The sequence below is a fragment of the Pollicipes pollicipes genome, unplaced genomic scaffold (assembly GCF_011947565.3).
Source record: "Pollicipes pollicipes isolate AB1234 unplaced genomic scaffold, Ppol_2.1 Scaffold_6686;HRSCAF=7923_pilon_pilon_pilon, whole genome shotgun sequence".
In the NCBI taxonomy this organism is placed as follows: domain Eukaryota; kingdom Metazoa; phylum Arthropoda; class Thecostraca; order Pollicipedomorpha; family Pollicipedidae; genus Pollicipes; species Pollicipes pollicipes.
The window spans coordinates 19,778,865-19,797,035 of NW_023596921.1; the positions used below are offsets into that span (position 1 = coordinate 19,778,865).

At 60.1% G+C, this 18,171-nt stretch overlaps 2 protein-coding genes across 2 annotated transcripts; both read right to left on the minus strand.

Moving 5' to 3' along the window:
• Positions 1-533: 533 nt before the first annotated feature.
• LOC119107753 (nuclear body protein SP140-like protein) lies at positions 534-5,377 on the minus strand. Its single transcript, XM_037231303.1, has 4 exons — positions 4,929-5,377; positions 2,937-3,111; positions 2,502-2,642; positions 534-816 (listed from the first exon to the last, which is right to left on the minus strand). The coding sequence occupies exons 1-4, from the start codon at positions 5,363-5,365 to the stop codon at positions 703-705; spliced, it is 867 nt and encodes a 288-aa protein (XP_037087198.1). The 5' UTR covers positions 5,366-5,377; the 3' UTR covers positions 534-702.
• Positions 5,378-8,568: 3,191 nt separating this feature from the next.
• On the minus strand, positions 8,569-14,977 carry LOC119108021 (transcription intermediary factor 1-beta). Its single transcript, XM_037231605.1, has 10 exons — positions 14,919-14,977; positions 12,984-13,273; positions 12,198-12,400; positions 11,328-11,417; positions 10,940-11,085; positions 10,414-10,524; positions 9,963-10,157; positions 9,428-9,528; positions 8,616-8,830; positions 8,569-8,574 (listed from the first exon to the last, which is right to left on the minus strand). Exons 2-10 carry the CDS (start codon positions 13,240-13,242, stop codon positions 8,569-8,571), a joined length of 1,326 nt encoding a protein of 441 aa, XP_037087500.1. The 5' UTR covers positions 13,243-13,273; positions 14,919-14,977.
• Between the last annotated feature and the right edge of the window lie 3,194 nt (positions 14,978-18,171).

Below are 18,171 nucleotides of genomic sequence, written 5' to 3' on the forward strand. Positions count from 1 at the left end.
TTCGCAACGTAGACGTTCCTTGGCGCTCATATCGATCAGCTTACCGGCAGAGGTTCACTAATCGACCATTCACGCGCAAAGCCAGGAACACTGTTGGGAGGTCTTGCACACTGCAATCTGGTTCCATTTCACAAAGCATTTGACTAATTTGAATCAATGCGACGAAGCTTAACGCGGTTACAATTTTTTATCCAGAAAACTACTTTCAGTGCAACAAAAGGCATTGGTTAAACGATGTTATAAAGCAATCATTCGCATATATTACGAAAATGTTAAGTTTCATCAAGGATGTGTCATGCAAATATGTAATTAGCGACCCCATGGCATGTCCTAACAGTGGCTTGGCATCACCGTTTACCTTAACTTGGCCCCCTTGATATAAATTCCATGATATGCGACCGAAAAACCACAGCCGCCATTGTATCCTCGTGCGCTTCGCGGACAATGCCACAAACACACACAACTGAAAGGCATTATTACACCATAAACATTGTCAGCTTTGGTTTCTCTCTTAATCTCTTCACTGTAACGCTTAAAAAAATAAAATGACGCAGTTCGGCATCTCCCCAGAACCACAACAGGACAAAAGTAACAGCGGACGTGGGAGAATACTTTGAATCACCACCGACAATGCCCCGACGTTCGGGGCGCAACGGAATCGCACAACACATTGTGCCGCCAACCGACGCCGAAGACGCTGGGTTACCGGGACGATGATTCGTCTAACTGTAACCAGAACTCGTGCATGTGGTCGCGAACGAAGCTGTCGAACACCTCTTCCAGCTCCTTCAGGTACTTCCTCCCGACGCTCCCCTTCTGCAACACAGCACCGTCGGCTTAGCGCCTCCGCCAACCCGCCGCCGAACAGCAGGGGCGGCGTGGCCAGAGAAGCACGCTTTACCAGCACTCGCCGCCGGCGATGGATGAAGCAGAAATGCATCATATGAAGCACGGACGAGCAATCGTCATTGTCATCTGTCTGTTGCACATGACATATCCACTAATGCTTAGTTAGATGCAAGGGACGAAAAACGGTACGTGTGCCCGTCTTTCCACGGAGCTGGAGGTTACGAGGATTTCCAGCTCCATGCCAGCTTGTCATTTTGCTTGCATGTACACGCACAATTACTTACTCGTTACCACGGCTACTGTACACTTTTTGACAATCCTATTCAACGTATTGGCAAGCTCTTGGAGCGACTACGAAACACTAAGCCCCCGGCTTTCAAAATCAGTGGCCATCCTACCAGCAGTGGTACTTACACATAAGTGACTTTTCTTCCCCCTTAGCATGCTTTCACGTTAGCAAAAACCAACAGTTTTTGTCCTAAGTCCAGGTGTGGAACTATGAATATCAAAAACAGGGTATTCCGCGCTTGCACATGTGTCAAAAACGGCATATTGATGTTCCAGCTTCAGCGCACTCGCAGCCCATTCTGGCACAAAGAAACGGGTTATCTGTAATTTGCTCTTGAAGGCATTTTGACGACATTAGACAGCCAAATGCCACTGGGTTAAACATCACTAAAATTGTCTTGGCTATGTTTGCAGCAGAGTCGCCTGTTTCCGGCGTGGCTTTCCGCGGGAGAAGTCATGAGCTGGGGACGGGCGACGGGCCCTGGAGGTGGGCCCTGGCGGCCGGCACACGCCGCTGTCCGGGGAGTAGTGGTGAGCTGGGGACGGGCGACGGGCCCTGGAGGTGGGCCCTGGCGGCCGGCACACGCCGCCGTCCGGGGAGTAGTCATGAGCTGGGGCCGGGCGACGGGCCCTGGAGGTGGGCCCTGGCGGCCGGCACACGCCGCTGTCCGGGGAGTAGTGGTGAGCTGGGGACGGGCGACGGGCCCTGGAGGTGGGCCCTGGCGGCCGGCACACGCCGCCGTCCGGGGAGTAGTGGTGAGCTGGGGACGGGCGGCGAGCCCTGGAGGTGGGCCCTGGCGGCCGGCACACGCCGCCGTCCGGGGAGTAGTGGTGAGCTGGGGACGGGCGACGGGCCCTGGAGGTGGGCCCTGGCGGCCGGCACACGCCGCCGTCCGGGGAGTAGTGGTGAGCTGGGGACGGGCGGCGAGCCCTGGAGGTGGGCCCTGGCGGCCGGCACACGCCGCCGTCCGGGGAGTAGTGGTGAGCTGGGGACGGGCGACGGGCCCTGGAGGTGGGCCCTGGCGGCCGGCACACGCCGCCGTCCGGGGAGTAGTGGTGAGCTGGGGACGGGCGGCGAGCCCTGGAGGTGGGCCCTGGCGGCCGGCACACGCCGCCGTCCGGGGAGTAGTCATGAGCTGGGGACGGGCGACGGGCCCTGGAGGTGGGCATTGGCGGCCGGCACACGCCGCCGTCCGGGACGCACCGCACGGTTTCCCCTCCGTAATGGTAGCTGTCCGGTCCAGCCGCGCCCGTCACGTGACCTGGCGCCGGCGGGCAGTGAGCCAGCGGAGGCCGCGGCCGCGCAGCCGTCCGGCAAACTATCGGTGACACGTCACAGAACCAATCCCAGCTGGAGTACGCACCTTCAGGGACCGTATCATGTCCATCAGACGCTTCAGCGCCTTGAGGAGGTCCATGAGTGAGGTGTATTTCCCATGGCTCAGGCGCTCCTTGATGTCGTCCAGGCAGATAGGGTCCTTGAGTTTCCTCCACTCTGGCAGTAGCTGCGTAACACCGTACGGAATATACCCACGACACCAGAGCGTGCACTAAAACCAAACGTAACGTACATGGGCGGAGCGGGCCAGACCGTTCAAAAAAGCTCTAACACCGCAGTCCCACTTGTGTACACAATATAGGAGTTGTACAGTATTTCCATAAAATCCAAGCTTCGTGTAGGTAGGTACATAAAGGAGGGGACAAGCCCAATAATCCTAACATTCCCATGTCCGTGCAAATGGCTTCGTTCGCCAAGAATAACTTTCCAAAATGGACGGACGCCCGCGGGCCGCACTCACCTCCAAGTTACTGCGGCTTCTGAAGTAGAGGCAAGGATAATAGGCGGCATACAGCTCGAGCAGCAGGCGGCGTGCCATGAGGAGGTCGGCGGAGGCCAGGAGCCGCTCAGGGCGGGGGCGGTCCGGCCCGGCCAGCCGTGGTGGCTCCGAACACAGCAGGCACCGCCACTGGCCTCTGGGGACGCGGCAGAGCAAGGTGTTGCGCACGCTACCGGCCCGACCCGTCACGTCCTGTACGCTGCGCAACATGACAAGGCCGTGCTTTAACCCGCTGTGCACAGCACCGAGGGTTTGCTGCGCAGTGTGGGTCAGGGCGCCGCGACCAGGCTGCCTGTTGCCTGGCCAGTGAGCTCATGCTCGTGCTCATACCCATGTCCTCATTAGGTCATGCTTTGGTGAGAATACACGGTGTCCAAAAGATGACCATCGAAGGCAAAGAATACAACCGCTCTGTGCTGCGGCTCCGACATGGTGGCCTCACCAGGCGGAGGGCCCTGCGCTCCTGCGGGCCCTGCCGCTGCAGCTGCAGCCACCTCAATAACTCCTCATGCTCCGCAGAGCGCCACGTGGGAGTCCTCCGTTCGCCACACCACGAGACCCACCATCCCACCGATCACGTGACAACCCTCCGTTCGCCACACCACGGGACCCACCATCCCATAGACCACGTGACAATCCTCCGTTCGCCACACCACGGGACCCACCATCCCACAGACCACGTGACAATCCTCTGTTCGCCACACTACGGGACCCACCATCCCACAGACCACGTGACAACCCTCCGTTCGCCACACCAAGGAACCCACCATCCCACAGACCACGTGACAATCCTCCGTTCGCCACACCACGAGACCCACCATCCCACCGATCACGTGACAACCCTCCGTTCGCCACACCACGGGACCCACCATCCCACAGACCACGTGACAATCCTCTGTTCGCCACACCACGGGACCCACCATCCCACAGACCACGTGACAATCCCCTGTTCGTCAAACCACGGGACCCACCATCCCACAGACCACGTGACAATCCTCCGTTCGCCACACCACGAGACCCACCATCCCACCGATCATGTGACAACCCTCCGTTCGCCACACCACGGGACCCACCATCCCACCGACCACGCGGCGATCCTCCGTTCGCCACACCACGGGACCCACCATCCCATAGACCACGTCACAATCCTCTGTTCGCCACACCACGGGACCCACCATCCCACAGACCACGTGACAATCCTCCGTTCGCCACACCACGAGACCCACCATCCCACCGATCACGTGACAACCCTCCGTTCGCCACACCACGGGACCCACCATCCCACAGACCACGTGACAATCCTCTGTTCGCCGCACCACGGGACCCACCATCCCACAGACCACGTGACAATCCTCCGTTCGCCACACCACGGGACCCACCATCCCACAGACCACGTGACAATCCTCTGTTCGCCACACCACGGGACCCACCATCCCACAGACCACGTGACAATCCTCTGTTCGTCAAACCACGGGACCCACCATCCCACAGACCACGTGACAATCCTCCGTTCGTCAAACCACGGGACCCACCATCCTACAGACCACGTGACAATCCTCCGTTCGCCACACCACGAGACCCACCATCCCACCGACCACGTGACAACCCTCCGTTCGCCACACCACGGGACCCACCATCCCACCGCCCACGTGACAATCCTCTGTTCGTCAAAACACGGGACCCACCATCCCACCGATCACGTGACAACCCTCTGTTCGCCACACCACGGGACCCACCATCCCACCGACCACGTGACAATCCTCTGTTCGTCAAACCACGGGACCCACCTACCCATCGGCCACGCGGCGATCCTCCGTTCGCCACACCACGAGACCCACCCACCCATCGGCCACGCGGCGATCCTCCGTTCGCCACACCACGGGACCCCACCATCCCACCGACCATACGCTCCATCGCTGACCAGCTGTCGCGATCCCACCCGCGCCAACTCACTCCGCGTCGTCCTCGACCTCGCCGACGTAGCAGTCGCGGTGGAAGGCCCGCTCGCAGTAGTCACAGAGCACCAGGTCGCCGCCGTCCCAGCAGAGGACGCAGTAGCTGACGTTGGGGGAGCCCGGCCCGCGCTCCGGCGGCCGGTACAGCAGCTCGGCCGCAAACCCGATACCCAGCGGGTCGTTGGTGCGGTTCCAGGGCAGCGGCTCGCCAGACGCGTCCATCGGGCGCACCACGTGCGGCGAGGCAGGCGGCGCGGTGCCAGACGCACTGCCCACCGCTGGCGAGACGCTCGACGACGGAGGTGATGGGGCACCGGAAGCGGAGGAAGAGGACGAGGCACCGGAGGAGGACGACGAGGACGACGAGGACGAGTTCTGCGAGCTGGGAGCCGAGTCCGAGTCCGAGGAATCGTCCGAGACGGCCAGATCATCCATCAGCGAGGGCCGGGCGGGCGTGGCGTCGCGCCCTTCCGCCTGCCGGCCGCCGGCCGCAGCATCGCCCTGGTCTGGTGGCAGCGCCGGTGGCGCCAGGGGACTGGCCTCAGCAGGCAGCGCGACCAGTGGCGGGGCGGCGGGAAGCAGGTCGGCCGCTGCCGACGCGTCCGGCTCAGGCGCCTCCTCCGCGACCAGCTCCACCTCTGTGCCAGTGCGCAGCGGGTGACGGTGGCCACGCGGCGCGCAGTCGTCCGGGATGAGCTGATCCGTGGCGCCAGTAGCCGTGGCTACGGGCACGGCGCGTAACGCTGGCAATTGCACAAGGAAATACCGGCACCATAACGTAAAATTGCCATTCATCCATAATTCCATCGAAACTAAAATGAACCAAGCCGGCATTGCAAGAGGCGGTGCAGTCACAGGCTAGACGCGCAATTATTCCCAGACGTGCGCGTCCACCACGCACCATCTGTGCCTCCGTTCCACACCGCCTGAACAAGATGTGCGGCGCACACAGCCAGCTTCCCTACCCATCGAACAAACCCATCACGCAAAACAACGTAACCACTTCATCACAGCCCAGCTCCCACAACGCACCACGGAGCCGGAGCCGAGCCTCGAGCCCCGCAGTCGCTCACCGTCGCGCTCCGAGCCGGCCAGCAGCATACTGTTCAGCAGGTCACGCAGCGGCGTGTCGACGCTGACGCCTGCGCGGCTGACTTTGTTGCCGCGGCCGTCCCGCAGCAGCGAGGGCGGCCGGCAGACCGGCGGCTGCGGCTGCGGCTGCGGTTGCGGTTGCGGCTGCGGCTGCGGCTGCGGCTGCGGCTGCGGCTGCGGCTGCGGCTGCGGCTGCGGCTGCGGCTGCGGCGGCGGCGGCGCCGGGCTCAGCGGCCGCTTCTGAGCGCGACCGCCCTCCTCCGGCGGCCGGCCGGACTGCGGCTCCGAGGGCAGGTCCGCGACCGCGCCAACTTCCCGCCGTACCCGGTCCGCTTCAGCGCGGCGGTCGGGGGCGGCGACCAGCTCCGAGCGTTCCGCGGTTCGGTTCGGACCGTGCCCCGGGGCGGCGGCCTCCTCCCGCCGTCCTCGGCCCGCCTCCGGGCAGCGCCCCCAGACGGCTGCCGCGTCCCTCGGCTGCTGAGATTGATCAGGACCGTGCCGTATGGCGGCGGCGCCACCTCGCCCGCGTCCCCGACCTCTTCCCCGACCCCGCCCGAGTCCGCGTCCCCGACCTCGTCCGCGCCCCCAGCCCCGCTCCCCGCCCGTCCGTTGGCGCGAGAGGGTGTCCATCAGGCGCGCCCGCGCTCTTCCCACACCCGACTCCTCGCTCCTCCGACGCTTGCGAGTCGGCTCGCCCGCGGCCCCGCCTCCCTCTCGCGCGTGCAGCAGGGCCATCGATTTCTGGATCTTCTGCCGGAGCGCAGCCTTCCAGGCGGGCTCGGCGGTGACCGCGGCTGGCTCTGTCGTCACTACGTTCTCCAGCACGTCCACCTTGCTGTCGACGAACACAGCATTGTCGTCGTCTGTGCCCCAGTCCAGCGCCACGCCGCGCCACACCTCGCCGTTCGAGCCCGGCTGGCTGTGACCGGACGCGCTCGCCGGCGCCTGCTCCGCCGCCACGTCGCCCGACACCAGCACCGGCATGTGCACGATCACCATCTGGCGCGCGCCCGCATCCAGGGCCGGCAGCGCGGGCGGCGGCGACACCAGGGCCCTGTGCTCTTGGGGCAGAGTGGGAGTGTGGTGCGCGGCGGAGGCGCCGCCTCGTCCACGACCCCGACCTCTTCCCCGGCCTCGCTCCCGGCCCGTCCGCTGGGTCGTGAGGACGACTAGCGGGCGCGGGCGCGCGCGCACGCTGGCCACGTTCGTCCCTTCGCTCCTCCTGCGCTTGCGAGCTGGCGCGTTCGCGACGGCCTGTGCGTCCACCGCGTTCTCCAGCACATGCACCTTGCTGTCGACGAACACGCCGCTGTCGTCGGCCTCGCCACCCGCGCCCAGTTGGAGGCGATCGGGCTCCACCAGCAGCGCCTGTACCGCCGCCTCGGTGCCGGGCGTAAGCACCGGCACGTGCGAACTCGCCACGTCCTGCTGCCCGTCATCGACAGCGGCCGGCGCCAGAGCCGACGGCACACTGGAGGCTCGGGCGGCGCGCGGCAGACCCGACAGCGCAGCTGATGGCGGGATGGAAGCTGACAACGACGAAGACGCGTTCGGAACCAGCACGCCGGCGGCGACAGGCGGCTGGACTGACCGAGCTGGCGCTGGGCCGGCGGCGGCAGCCGGCTGGACCTGCTGCCGCCCGGACGGGGCCGGCGCGGTGGTAGCGAGCGAGGCGGTGCACACTGGTGGTACGCTCCCCGCGCTGGGTGCCGGAAGACTTATCTGCAATAAAGTCATGTTTCAAGCACGTTGCAGACAAGCGGGGTTTGTGGCTGAGCGCTGTGCGCTTTTTGCCACTACGTAAGGCACATGCAAAACTCACCGCACAAGACCGCAAGTCAGTACGACGCGTCTCTTTCGCGGCTCCGAAGCGTAAAACTTCCAACTCCTTTTTAAAGTTGACAAAACAGCTCGACTAACGCGCACGCACCTCCGGCGCCCCATCTCCCGCGTCCCTCACCTGCGCCGTCTCTTCCGCTGCACGATCATCGCGCCTGGACCCCGACAGGCTAACGGACGGCAGGGGCCGCTCGCCCGCTCGGTGCGCCCGCTCCCCAGATGTCCGCTGTGATCTGGGGTCTGAGCTCCACACCACTAATAAGTCGTCACTGTCCTCCGCTGCTAGGTCTGTCGGGCTCAGCTCCGGCGGCGGCCACTGGGTGGGCTGCTGTTTACGACGACGCTTCTGCTGCTCTAGCTGCTGTTGCTGCTGTGGCGGCTGCTCCGACTGATGTTGCTGCTGCCGTTGCTGTCGCCCTGGCGGCTGCCCCGGCGGCTGCACTGACCACTGTTGTCGCTGCTGCTGTTGCTGCTGTTGTCGCTGCCGCTGTTGCTCCGGCAGCTGCACCGATGGCTGTTGTTGCTGTCGCGGTTGGTGCTGCCGCTGCTGCTGCCTCCAAGCCTGAGCTGGCTCGGACATCTGGCCGCCCGACTGTGGCCAGCTGGCGGCCGGCACGCCGGCCTCGGCGCCGTCCGACCGCCAGCCAGCGGCCGCACTCGTACGCTGAAGCCGAGCCGCGGCCGCCACTCCGGCCGCTGGCTCGGCTTCAGTGCTGACGAACGTGCTGACCACTCGGCGGTGCAGCTCGTCCACCAGGCCGCGCAGCTCGGCCGAGACGTGCGACAGTCGCGCCATGCTGCGGAACATCAGCTTCATGTAGGTCATGGCGAACTCAGTGTTGGCGCGCTGATGGCAGCCAATCACCTGGCGCGAGGCCGCCAGGAAGGCGCGGCATATGGCACGCTTCGTCTCCGGCTGCAGACACGTGCCGCGGTCGTACAGCAGCACCGTCATGAGGTCGCCGACGCCTGCCGGTCAGCCGGGAGACACCAGCGACTGTGAGCGGCTGTGCGCGCGGAGGAGCGGACGGCAGCTGCGGGCACCGGTCGCCAGCACCGCACCATCGCTCGGCAGCGAGAGCCGGCCGCGGGGCCCCGCCCAGGCGACATTACTGAAATGCAATAACGAATCCGTGCACGGCATGCTACCATCCAGCAACGAGACGTCTGACGACGTGGGCCCGCCGCGAGGAGGGCCTGGAGAAGCTGGCCTGACACTGCGACAGCCTGAGCCTGTTCCGTGCGCCCAGCGCTGAAGTGTGACGTGAAACAAGTCTCGCCCACAACCGCGCTGATCCTGGGCGCACCTGCACCACTCACGCCGCATCCCTCTGCCCCGCGGAATGAGCCTTAACCCCATCCTTACGACTACCACATGGCATTCACGTCGGCTGTCGGCAATGTGATCAGCACCACACGTCTAACCGGCCCCGACGGACTATCACGCCCGCTGACGCAAACGGCACTGATCACAACTGCATTTCAAAGCACGGGGAACCTGCTGCGGCTGGCCATGGCCGGCCCGCCTGGGCACCAGCCCAAGAGCCCCCCGCTTCGCTCGCTCACGGTCTATGCCGAAGACGCGACGCATGGTGAGCTCGGGTGGCAAGAGGTCCGGCTGCTTTAAGTCTACCGACGCCAGCCGCTTGGCCAGCGCCGTCACGTGCCTGGAACACCGCCGCAGGTCAGCCGACACGGCGCTGGGAGCACAGGTCAGCACAGACAGCGGGAAACAAAACACGTCTAACCTGGCTATATCTAACCAGCCTTGATATTCAGATTCGACAAGACTCAGAACGCGGCAGATCGCGAAAAGTTGGAAAGCTCTGCCAAACAACAGTGGTGGTGGTGGTGGGGGATGGGGGGCACAAATATGAACCTCCACATGCAGATCAAGTAAGGTTCTACAGTAAGCGCAGCCTCAAGCAACGCGATGCACGCCAAAAACAAAGCACTACAGGACGTCACATCTTCCCTCCCCTCGCACCCACCCAGCGCGCTCCCAACGCCAAGCCACGAGCCCCAAGCCCATCATGCCCGGGCCGCCCGCCGCGCGGTGGCTCAGCCCCGGTCGGCTTCGCACCGACGCCGGTAGCCGCACCTGCTGTAGTGGACGCTGGTGGTCGGTCGGCGGCTGTCCAGCAGGTGGCCCACCAGGTTGGCACAATGGGCGGTGCGCGCCTGCACCAGCGAAGCGGCCGCCAGCTGCCCCTCCAGCTCACGGCCGAAATCGTCGTGTCTCTGGCGGCCCGTCTCCACCTGACGCAAGAAGAAGGCGCGCACCAGCGTCTGGTACCTGCCGGCCGGCCGGCGTCAGTGGCGGCCACGGTGCGGCGCGACGCACCAGCCCGCGGGACGGTGCGGCGGATCTGGCTATCCAGATGCTGCGGCGGCGCACGGGGTCACCTGAGTGCACTCGGGGTCGGCGCGGGCGGAGCGCGGCCGACAGCTCCTCCGCGGCCGGCGTCCGGAGCGGCACTACCAGCCGCCCGGCGCGACGGCAAGCTCACAGCTCAGGGATGGGGAAGACGATGTAAAGGATTGCTACGCACCGTTCATACTCCGCACGAACGCTGGCTGTGCTCTTCCGCTTCTCATCGGCGCATTCCAGCATCTGAGACTTCAGTTTGGCGATTTCCACAGAGACATTCATCTTGACCCCGCTGGAAGAGGCAGATTCTTTCAGCGACTTCGACAATGTTTGGCGCAAACTAAGCGATCTCCGACCTGTTGCCAGTGGGGCAAAATAATACTTATCCATCTGTCATGGATGCGGAACGGACGCTGGGTCCGACATTGGCACAGGAGGTCCGTACGACGCCGCGGAGGACCGAATGGCACGTGACGGAGCAGCAATATACCTGGACGTGCCCCTTATCTTAAAAGAAAATGACGATCCATAATTACCGCCAGAAGCGCTAGACGCGTTGGCAACGACGCAGTAAGACCGACAACACACACAGGGCGACTCAAACCTTGCTCCGGCGCACGACATCGGCCCTCTCCCATCACAAGCGGACGTGGCCCACGCACACCAACACCGGCCGCGCCGCCGCCTCCAGCCGTGGTCGTGCTGACCTCATGCCGTCCAGGCAGGAGCGCAGGGCGGCGCGCACCTGGGCCGCCTTGTCCGCCAGCGTGGAGGAGGCGTGCGACCGGTGGGCCGACAGGATGCACTCGCCGCACGCCAGCACCTCGCACCCGTCGCAGTAGTAGTCGAACGCCTGCGAACGGCACGCGGCTGAGAGTCGGCGGCGGTCGGCGCGGCGCCCCGAGGACGAGCACGACAGCTGGACAGTCGTCCGGCACTGCCGACCGTACTCAGTCGACAGATGAAGTGCGGCGGTTGGAGTCAGCACGCCCGAAGAGCGGGGCGAGAATGGAACCCACTCAGATGCATGGACGATGCTATGTTTGAAATACATAAGTGTTGACCCAGGGCCGCCAGTGCAGTGAGCGGACGCACCTTGTCATGCTCAGGGCATCGGTCCTCCTGCTTGGCGTCCGGCAGCAGCTTCACCTTGTGGTCCCACGTGGCCTTCGTGATCTTGTGCGCCTGCCAACGTAGCAGTGGGCCGTCAAAAGAGCGTCCCGAGTTGGCAATGTCGGTTACTTCCATGGGATAGCCACAAAACCTCCACTCACGGACGTCCCGGTTTTCGGCCGACTTGAAGACACATTTGGCACTGTTGGTCGGCCACGGAATGAAAACAGCCACGACAGCCAGCTGGGAAGTACGGCAAAATCCTAGATGCCAGTGGGCCGACAGACTGCCAACGCACAGCTACAGACACGCCGGTCTGAGTGGCACGCCGGCCTGAGTGACGCGGTGGTCTGAGTGGCACGGTGGTCTGAGTGGCACGGCACGCCGTGGACGGCTGGCTCTGCCGTCCCCGGCCCCAGAACGCCAGACAAGGACAGTGGCGCTGTGCCAGCTGAAACAAGCTTACAAGGGGTGGCCCCAGAGCGTGAAACGTGAGACAGTGACACTCTATCAGCTGGGATAGGCCTGCAAGGAGTGACTCCAGAACGTGAGACAAGAACAGTGACTGTGTCAGCTGGGACAGGCCTGCAAGGCATGACTCCAGAACATGAAACAAGAACAGGGACCCTGTCAGGTGGGACAGGCATGAACAACATGGAACCTTTTAGAGGGGAAAATACAGGACAGCTGTCACTGAACAGCACTACCATGCCACATCTGCCAACGACGTACACCTGTCTGCCACGCACCCCAACACCGGGCTGCAGCAACTGCATCACCGTCGCTACAGCATCTCCAGACCAGCGCTGCCAGCTGCCGCCACCTGCGGTGCCGCCCGGCGCGTGGACTCACATCAATGCAGTTCTGGCAGAGGTCGGTCTGGCAGTCAAGGCACGAGCCGGCGACGACGCTGGCGCTGACGCCCCGCTCTGAGCACTGCCCGCAGCCGGCCGCCTGCTGCCGCGCGTGCGTGTCGCGCAGCAGCTCCTCCAGCAGCGGGTGGTCCGCCACCGAGGGCGACGTGGTCTGGCAGAGGGCGCACTGCACCTCTCCCCCTGAAGCACATCAGAGACACCATCAGATGGGAGGTACATTGAAGGATGATGGTGGTGATGGTGATTTGGGCTTTAGAGTGTGCTGACTGCTCTGATCATGTGACGCCCATACATTGGGTACATTGGACCTCGACCACAGGGCACATCAGAGTTACTGTTTGGCATAGGGTGTACTGGATCTCACCTGCTTGGGCACATCGGTCACTGTCTGGCAGAAGGTATACTGGGCCTCATCCCCTATGGCACATCAGCCACTGTCTGGCAGAGGGACAAATGGACCTTATCCCCTAGGGCACATCAGAGTTGCTGTCTGCCAGAGGGTGTACTGCAGGGCCTCACCCCCTAGGGCACATCAGTCACTGCCTTACAGAGGGTGTACTAAGCTGCATCCTACAGAATGCAGTCACAAGTTGCAACAATGTACACAGATGCATGCCGGTCACACTATGATGTCCTGCCCACTGGAAAATGGCAGAAAGGCCCATCACGACAGCACAGGGAGCCCACATGCTGAGGTGGCCTGATCAGCCATTTGCGTCACAGCCTGAGTCTGTAGCACGCGTCAGCGACCGGCAGTACTGACCTGAGCCACTCTCACCAGCACACAGCTGACAGACAGTGTGCAGGCAGGCGGGCAGCAGGCGCGGCGCCAGGCCGCCGTACTCCAGGTACTGGCCACAGCGGGCACAGCTGAGGAAGCCACGGGCACGGCTGGCAGCCAGCGTCGCCTCCTCCTCCACCACCACCTCCGGGTCTGGGTCGACGGCCGTGCCGGAGGTGGGGCCAGGGTGTGCGGCTGCTGTTGCCACTGCCCCACCTGCCTGGCCACTCCCCTCAGACATTGCCACTGGAGGCTGGGTGGCTGTACTGTACCTGCAGAATCACCACATGATTAGTGCACTGTACCTGAAGCCTCAGCCAAAAACCTTCAACTTGTTGATGAAATTTCAGCAGAGGCCCCAAATTTGTCACTCTTCAGTGTGGAGTGTGCAAAGTTCAGGGCCTAAAATAAGTCAGTTGCATGTTCTTTGACCACAAATGACCTGCAGAGAAGCCAGATAATTCTAACTCCAACTTTTTCACTCCATCACAACAGAAAAACATTGATGTTTGATAAAAGGCAAAACCCATGCCAGCAAGGGAGGCCCAATGACATGCTCCACTTGGTGGCCAACCTTGCAGGATTGCAAGATCAACCAGCACACAATTGGGCCAGGCCTGGGGACATAGGCAAGACAATGACTATGAACCCTCCCTTCTGATTCAAGGCATTTGCCTTAAGTAACAGGCAATTTTATAAAATTTGGGCTGCCCCCATCTCCTGCAGAAAATTTTGGTTACATGCCTGACTCAGTTGCAGCAAGTTGCAAAACAAATAGAAAGTGTTGCCACAAACTGTTAGATGATAATCAGCACCCATTCACAAAAAACATACTTGGAGTTTGAACATTCAGCATTTTCCAGCTTGTAGCTCATAAATTGCTATGATTTGTTCCCTTCTATACACTCCCTTATTCTGCCAGTTTCTCGGTACCTCCCACTATCCAGCAGTTCACACAAATATCACCAGGTGCTCAAGTTGACACACAAACTGCCAAAAACCTGCACTTTAACCAAGGAATGCAGCCATGCCCGCATAGCAGCAACAGCCCATAGCACACGTTCAGTGCATGTGCAACACAAATCCATGTACTTAAAATGCTATGTGGTCCCAGGTCTCCACCAAGTTCAGCATATAGAGTCCATGTTTCAGGGTAATATTATTTTTGAGAGGCAATTTCACCAAAAAGTGCTCCAAAATATTTTTCTGTAACAATATTTTGAAAATCAATCACAACTTGACCTGGCCTGAGTTCATCACACTGAGTGACACACTGATGTCACATAAGCATGACACAGAGCATAAATTTTGTGCTAAACTCACATCTTGCTGGGCTGAAAGTGACACCACAAGAGACCAAATCAGCCCTAGTTTGCATGAATGAGCAGTGAACACCTGCCTGGCAGATCTCTCATTGAGACAGCTATATAGACTTGCTGCCTGCTCCCTCAGATGCAAGACAACATACAGATGCTGCGCAACTAAGTTTGGAGTCTCAGGTTTTGCTCATCCTCAAACATACATAACCATACGCATTGCTTGAAACCAATGACCATCAGGTGTTTCTGGCATACGAATGTCGGTAGAGTAATGGTTAACGCATCTGAGTTAACCGCCACGCGTCTGGAAACCAGAGGTACGGGGTTCGATTCCCCGCAGTGCCCGCCCTTCCTGCCTGGGTGAGACGCAGGCTGCGCCATATGGCCTCAGCAGCTGAACGCGTCGTAAAGGCCCAATGACATTCACATACCAGCGTAGGCCTCGCACTATGCAAAAAGGCCTGCTGCAACTAAATATAGCACGCACGCTACATAACACCGATGTGTACGGACGCACAAGACATTTGAACATAGTTCTACCACCTCAAACATCCACTACGTCTCTCATATAACGATAAAATAACATTTGTATTCGTACCGGCCAACCACCAACCCTTTTCCGCCGCCACAACCTGCTTCAACCTTTCCTGGCGCGTCTGCCAGCTAATTCCGCGACGACGGCCCTGTTCGATCCAAGGCCATAGAACAGGTTCGATCTGTCGTCAGCATGTTTGTCATCAGCAACCGTGGTACAAGGTAAAATGCTATGTGACGTCGTGCATCGACTGACGATGCCGACACAATTTTTTGTCAGCCCGTCAGAAAGGAGAGAGAATCGGTTGTTCCTTAACTGAAAAATTTCAATTTGTTTTTTAGTCGATGCAAATAGAAAACGTCCGCCATTTGGGGATCCCCAGTTCCAACAGTTTGCAGGTTTCTCCGGCTGAGCGGAGGGGTGTACGCTTACTCTATGTACAGGCAAGCCGCCGTTAACTCTGCGCTTTCAAGCCTGCGCTGTCAAGGGGCGATTTCAACGCAAAATGCGGTGTCCGTTTATGTGACATTTGCGTTGTAAGCAGATAGCAGAAGTGCCATCACCTATGTACTATAATCGTCCTTATGGCAAGGTTGCGCTTCTAAAAGTATTTCAAATTGGACGCCGTATTTGTTCAACTCACCATTTCCATCGATCCACGAGAATTGAATGAGACACATTGGGGTCGACCGAAAAATGGAACTCGAAGTCAAACGAGCGTGCTATGAGCAGCAGATAGCCCGATACAAATCCTATCTATCGCATGTACAGTGACATTTTTTCATTTGAATTACATGTATGCTGTACAAACAGTGGTGTAGGCAGGGGTGACGGGGCACATGTCTCCCACTTTAGGCTCCGGGGGGCTCTTCGGGGCTCTTGAAACCTACAACTAAGAGTCCGATTTGAAGGCCCGAAGGGCCCGAAAAGCCAGCTGGAAGTCCCATTCAGGAGCCTCAGCCCGCAGGATCGGGCACTCCAATGCCAGCCAGGTGGCCCTGCGCACTGATCAAGGCCCTGCTGAGCCGATAAGGGCCTATAGTTCGGTCAGACACCACGAGTAACGCACAGTCAGATCTGCGGCGGCATGGACCTAAGGGCTCATTTCCCAAGCGGGAACAAGGCCGGAGCCAACGACTGACGTTGATCGGGGCCCAACAGCGCCTAGCAGGGGGTCTGTGTTGTCAAGGGGCCCCGAGTTGGCCAGTCATTGTTCGAGGAGGCCCGAAGAGCCGAGAGGGTCCACTGGGTCCGACGATCAGGGGTGCGATCCGAGGGTTTAAGGGCATAAGGGGCTGGTCAGCATTATTCAGGGGCCCCATCTGCGAACACGGACACGCAGATAACGGTCACAATGCCCTTTGCGTCGATTGGAAGCCCCTGAGTCGGTATAGGCCTATATATCGATCATGTACCACTGTAACGCACAGTCGGCTCCGTGTCGGTATGGGCCTGAATACCCACTTCCCAATTAGCTCTAAAGCCGGGGCCGGTGATTTATACCGGCCGTGACCTTATGTCTGTCAGGGGCCCACAGCGCCTAACAGAGGGCCCTGTGCTCGCAAGGGCCCCGAGCCGACCAAGGAAAGTACTGGGGGTCTTGCTCTATAAGGATCGAAGAGATGCACGAGCGGCCCACGAGAACCGACGATCAAAAGCCCGGTTGGAAGGCATAGGGACCCGAAATACTGCCTGTAGGTCGCATGAGGAATCGTTGCCAACAGGGTCTTGGCCTGAAATATGAGTCAGAGGTCCTCTTGCACTATCTGAGGAGCCCCTGAGACAATGCGGTTGTCTAAATCGGTCAGAGCCTACAAACACTGAACAGCCGGCTCCATGTTTTTCTAGGCCCTTGAGACCTATTTCCCTAAGCAGAAACGAGGCCGGGGTCCGCGATTTGCAATGTTTAGGGATCCTGACACAACGAGGGGCTCCTTTGTCGGTCGGGGGTAACAGTGCCGAACAGGGACCTGTGGTGACAAGTGGCCCCGAGCCGGCAGGATGTTTAGGTGAAAGGGTCTCTTGTGACCAAAGACGAAGGGCCCGACGGCATGGCTGAAGGGTCCGAAGGGCTGACAGTAGGTTACATTAAGGACCCCCGCTCATAGGGCCGTGCTCTCAAAGGTCAGTGAGGTGATCTCTTGCGCCGATGACGACACCTGAAACAACGTTTCTCCATTTCGGTCAGAGGCCATGCCCAACGAACAGTTGGCTCCGTGTTGGTGTGAGCTCTGGGGGCCCATTTCCTAAGCAGAGACAAGGCCCGGCCCGCGATTTACATTGATCGGACTTCTGTATCGTTCAGGGACCCACAATACCCAACAGGGCACTCTGTGTCAAGACGGGACCTCGAATCGGCCAGGGAAGATTTGCTCAGCAGAGGCGAGGAAGAGAGCCCCAATGGCAGATGTTAAGCCCAACTGGAGTCCGTGCGCCAATTATCTGACCACCTGCGACGAGCAGGGATAATGCTGCGTTAATGACGACTCACCCGTCGGTCCGTTGTTAACAGTCAAAAGGCCTCTCGCGTCAGGAAGCGGACTAATGTGATATGACATATTCCTCTAAGGGCATCCGGATCAGCAAGGGGATGCCGCCCTGTGTCGCCAGATCGACGTCTGAAAAAAAAAACACCGCGGTGGGACAGTTCAGCCCCTAACCGGGAAGAACCATGCGCCCCGTATTGTTGTACTCAAGACTCATCCCTATGGGCAGAAGAGTGTTGTTTTTAAGGAGGCCCCTTTAACAGATGGCTTGGCTTGAGTTGCAGTTATCAGATGATGGCTTGGCTTGAGTTGCAACGATGGCTTGGGTTGCAGTTATCGTAAAACCGAACGGCGCTGGCCGCTGCAAGTAACGCCAGGGGATGGGCGTTGAGCGCGCAACAATGATCATCGTAAAATAATGCTTCGGAATGTCTTTTAAAATGAAGTTGTGCAGTATCAAAAATACACTGGGTAAATCTTTTGCTTTTTTGAGGATGTTCTCTGGGCAGATTAACAGTTACGGGAACGCGGAAAATAGAGACTTACCTTTACTCTTCCAGTTCCACCACTGGATTCCAGCACCACTTAGCGGTGCTATAAAGACCAGTACGTTATTGCCGTCAATCTAAAAACTGCACGGGTGAAATAGACACCCGGACTATCTCTGAATGTAAGATTTGGTGTTCTAAAGCGTTCTAAGGTACTTCTCTCAGGTGCGTCACCATTTTTGTCCACCTATTGGTTACATCCTAAAGTCAGCCGCAGGACTGACGCTCCGCGGACCATGGAGACTGACGCCTGACATCGAATTTTTCGTTGTGAAGAGATGC

Coding starts and splice junctions, on each gene's coding strand:
- LOC119107753 (XM_037231303.1), bottom strand. CDS start 5,365: ATGGATGATCTGGCCGTCTCGGACGATTCCTCGGACTCGGACTCGGCT. Junction 3,112..4,928: donor GAGGTCGAGGACGACGCGGA/GTGAGTTGGCGC, acceptor CCGCGTCCCCAG/AGGCCAGTGGCGGTGCCTGC. Junction 2,643..2,936: donor GAAGCCGCAGTAACTTGGAG/GTGAGTGCGGCC, acceptor GGTGTTACGCAG/CTACTGCCAGAGTGGAGGAA.
- LOC119108021 (XM_037231605.1), bottom strand. CDS start 13,242: ATGTCTGAGGGGAGTGGCCAGGCAGGTGGGGCAGTGGCAACAGCAGCC. Junction 11,418..12,197: donor TCTGCCAGAACTGCATTGAT/GTGAGTCCACGC, acceptor CTACGTTGGCAG/GCGCACAAGATCACGAAGGC. Junction 10,525..10,939: donor TCCTGCCTGGACGGCATGAG/GTCAGCACGACC, acceptor TGCCTCTTCCAG/CGGGGTCAAGATGAATGTCT.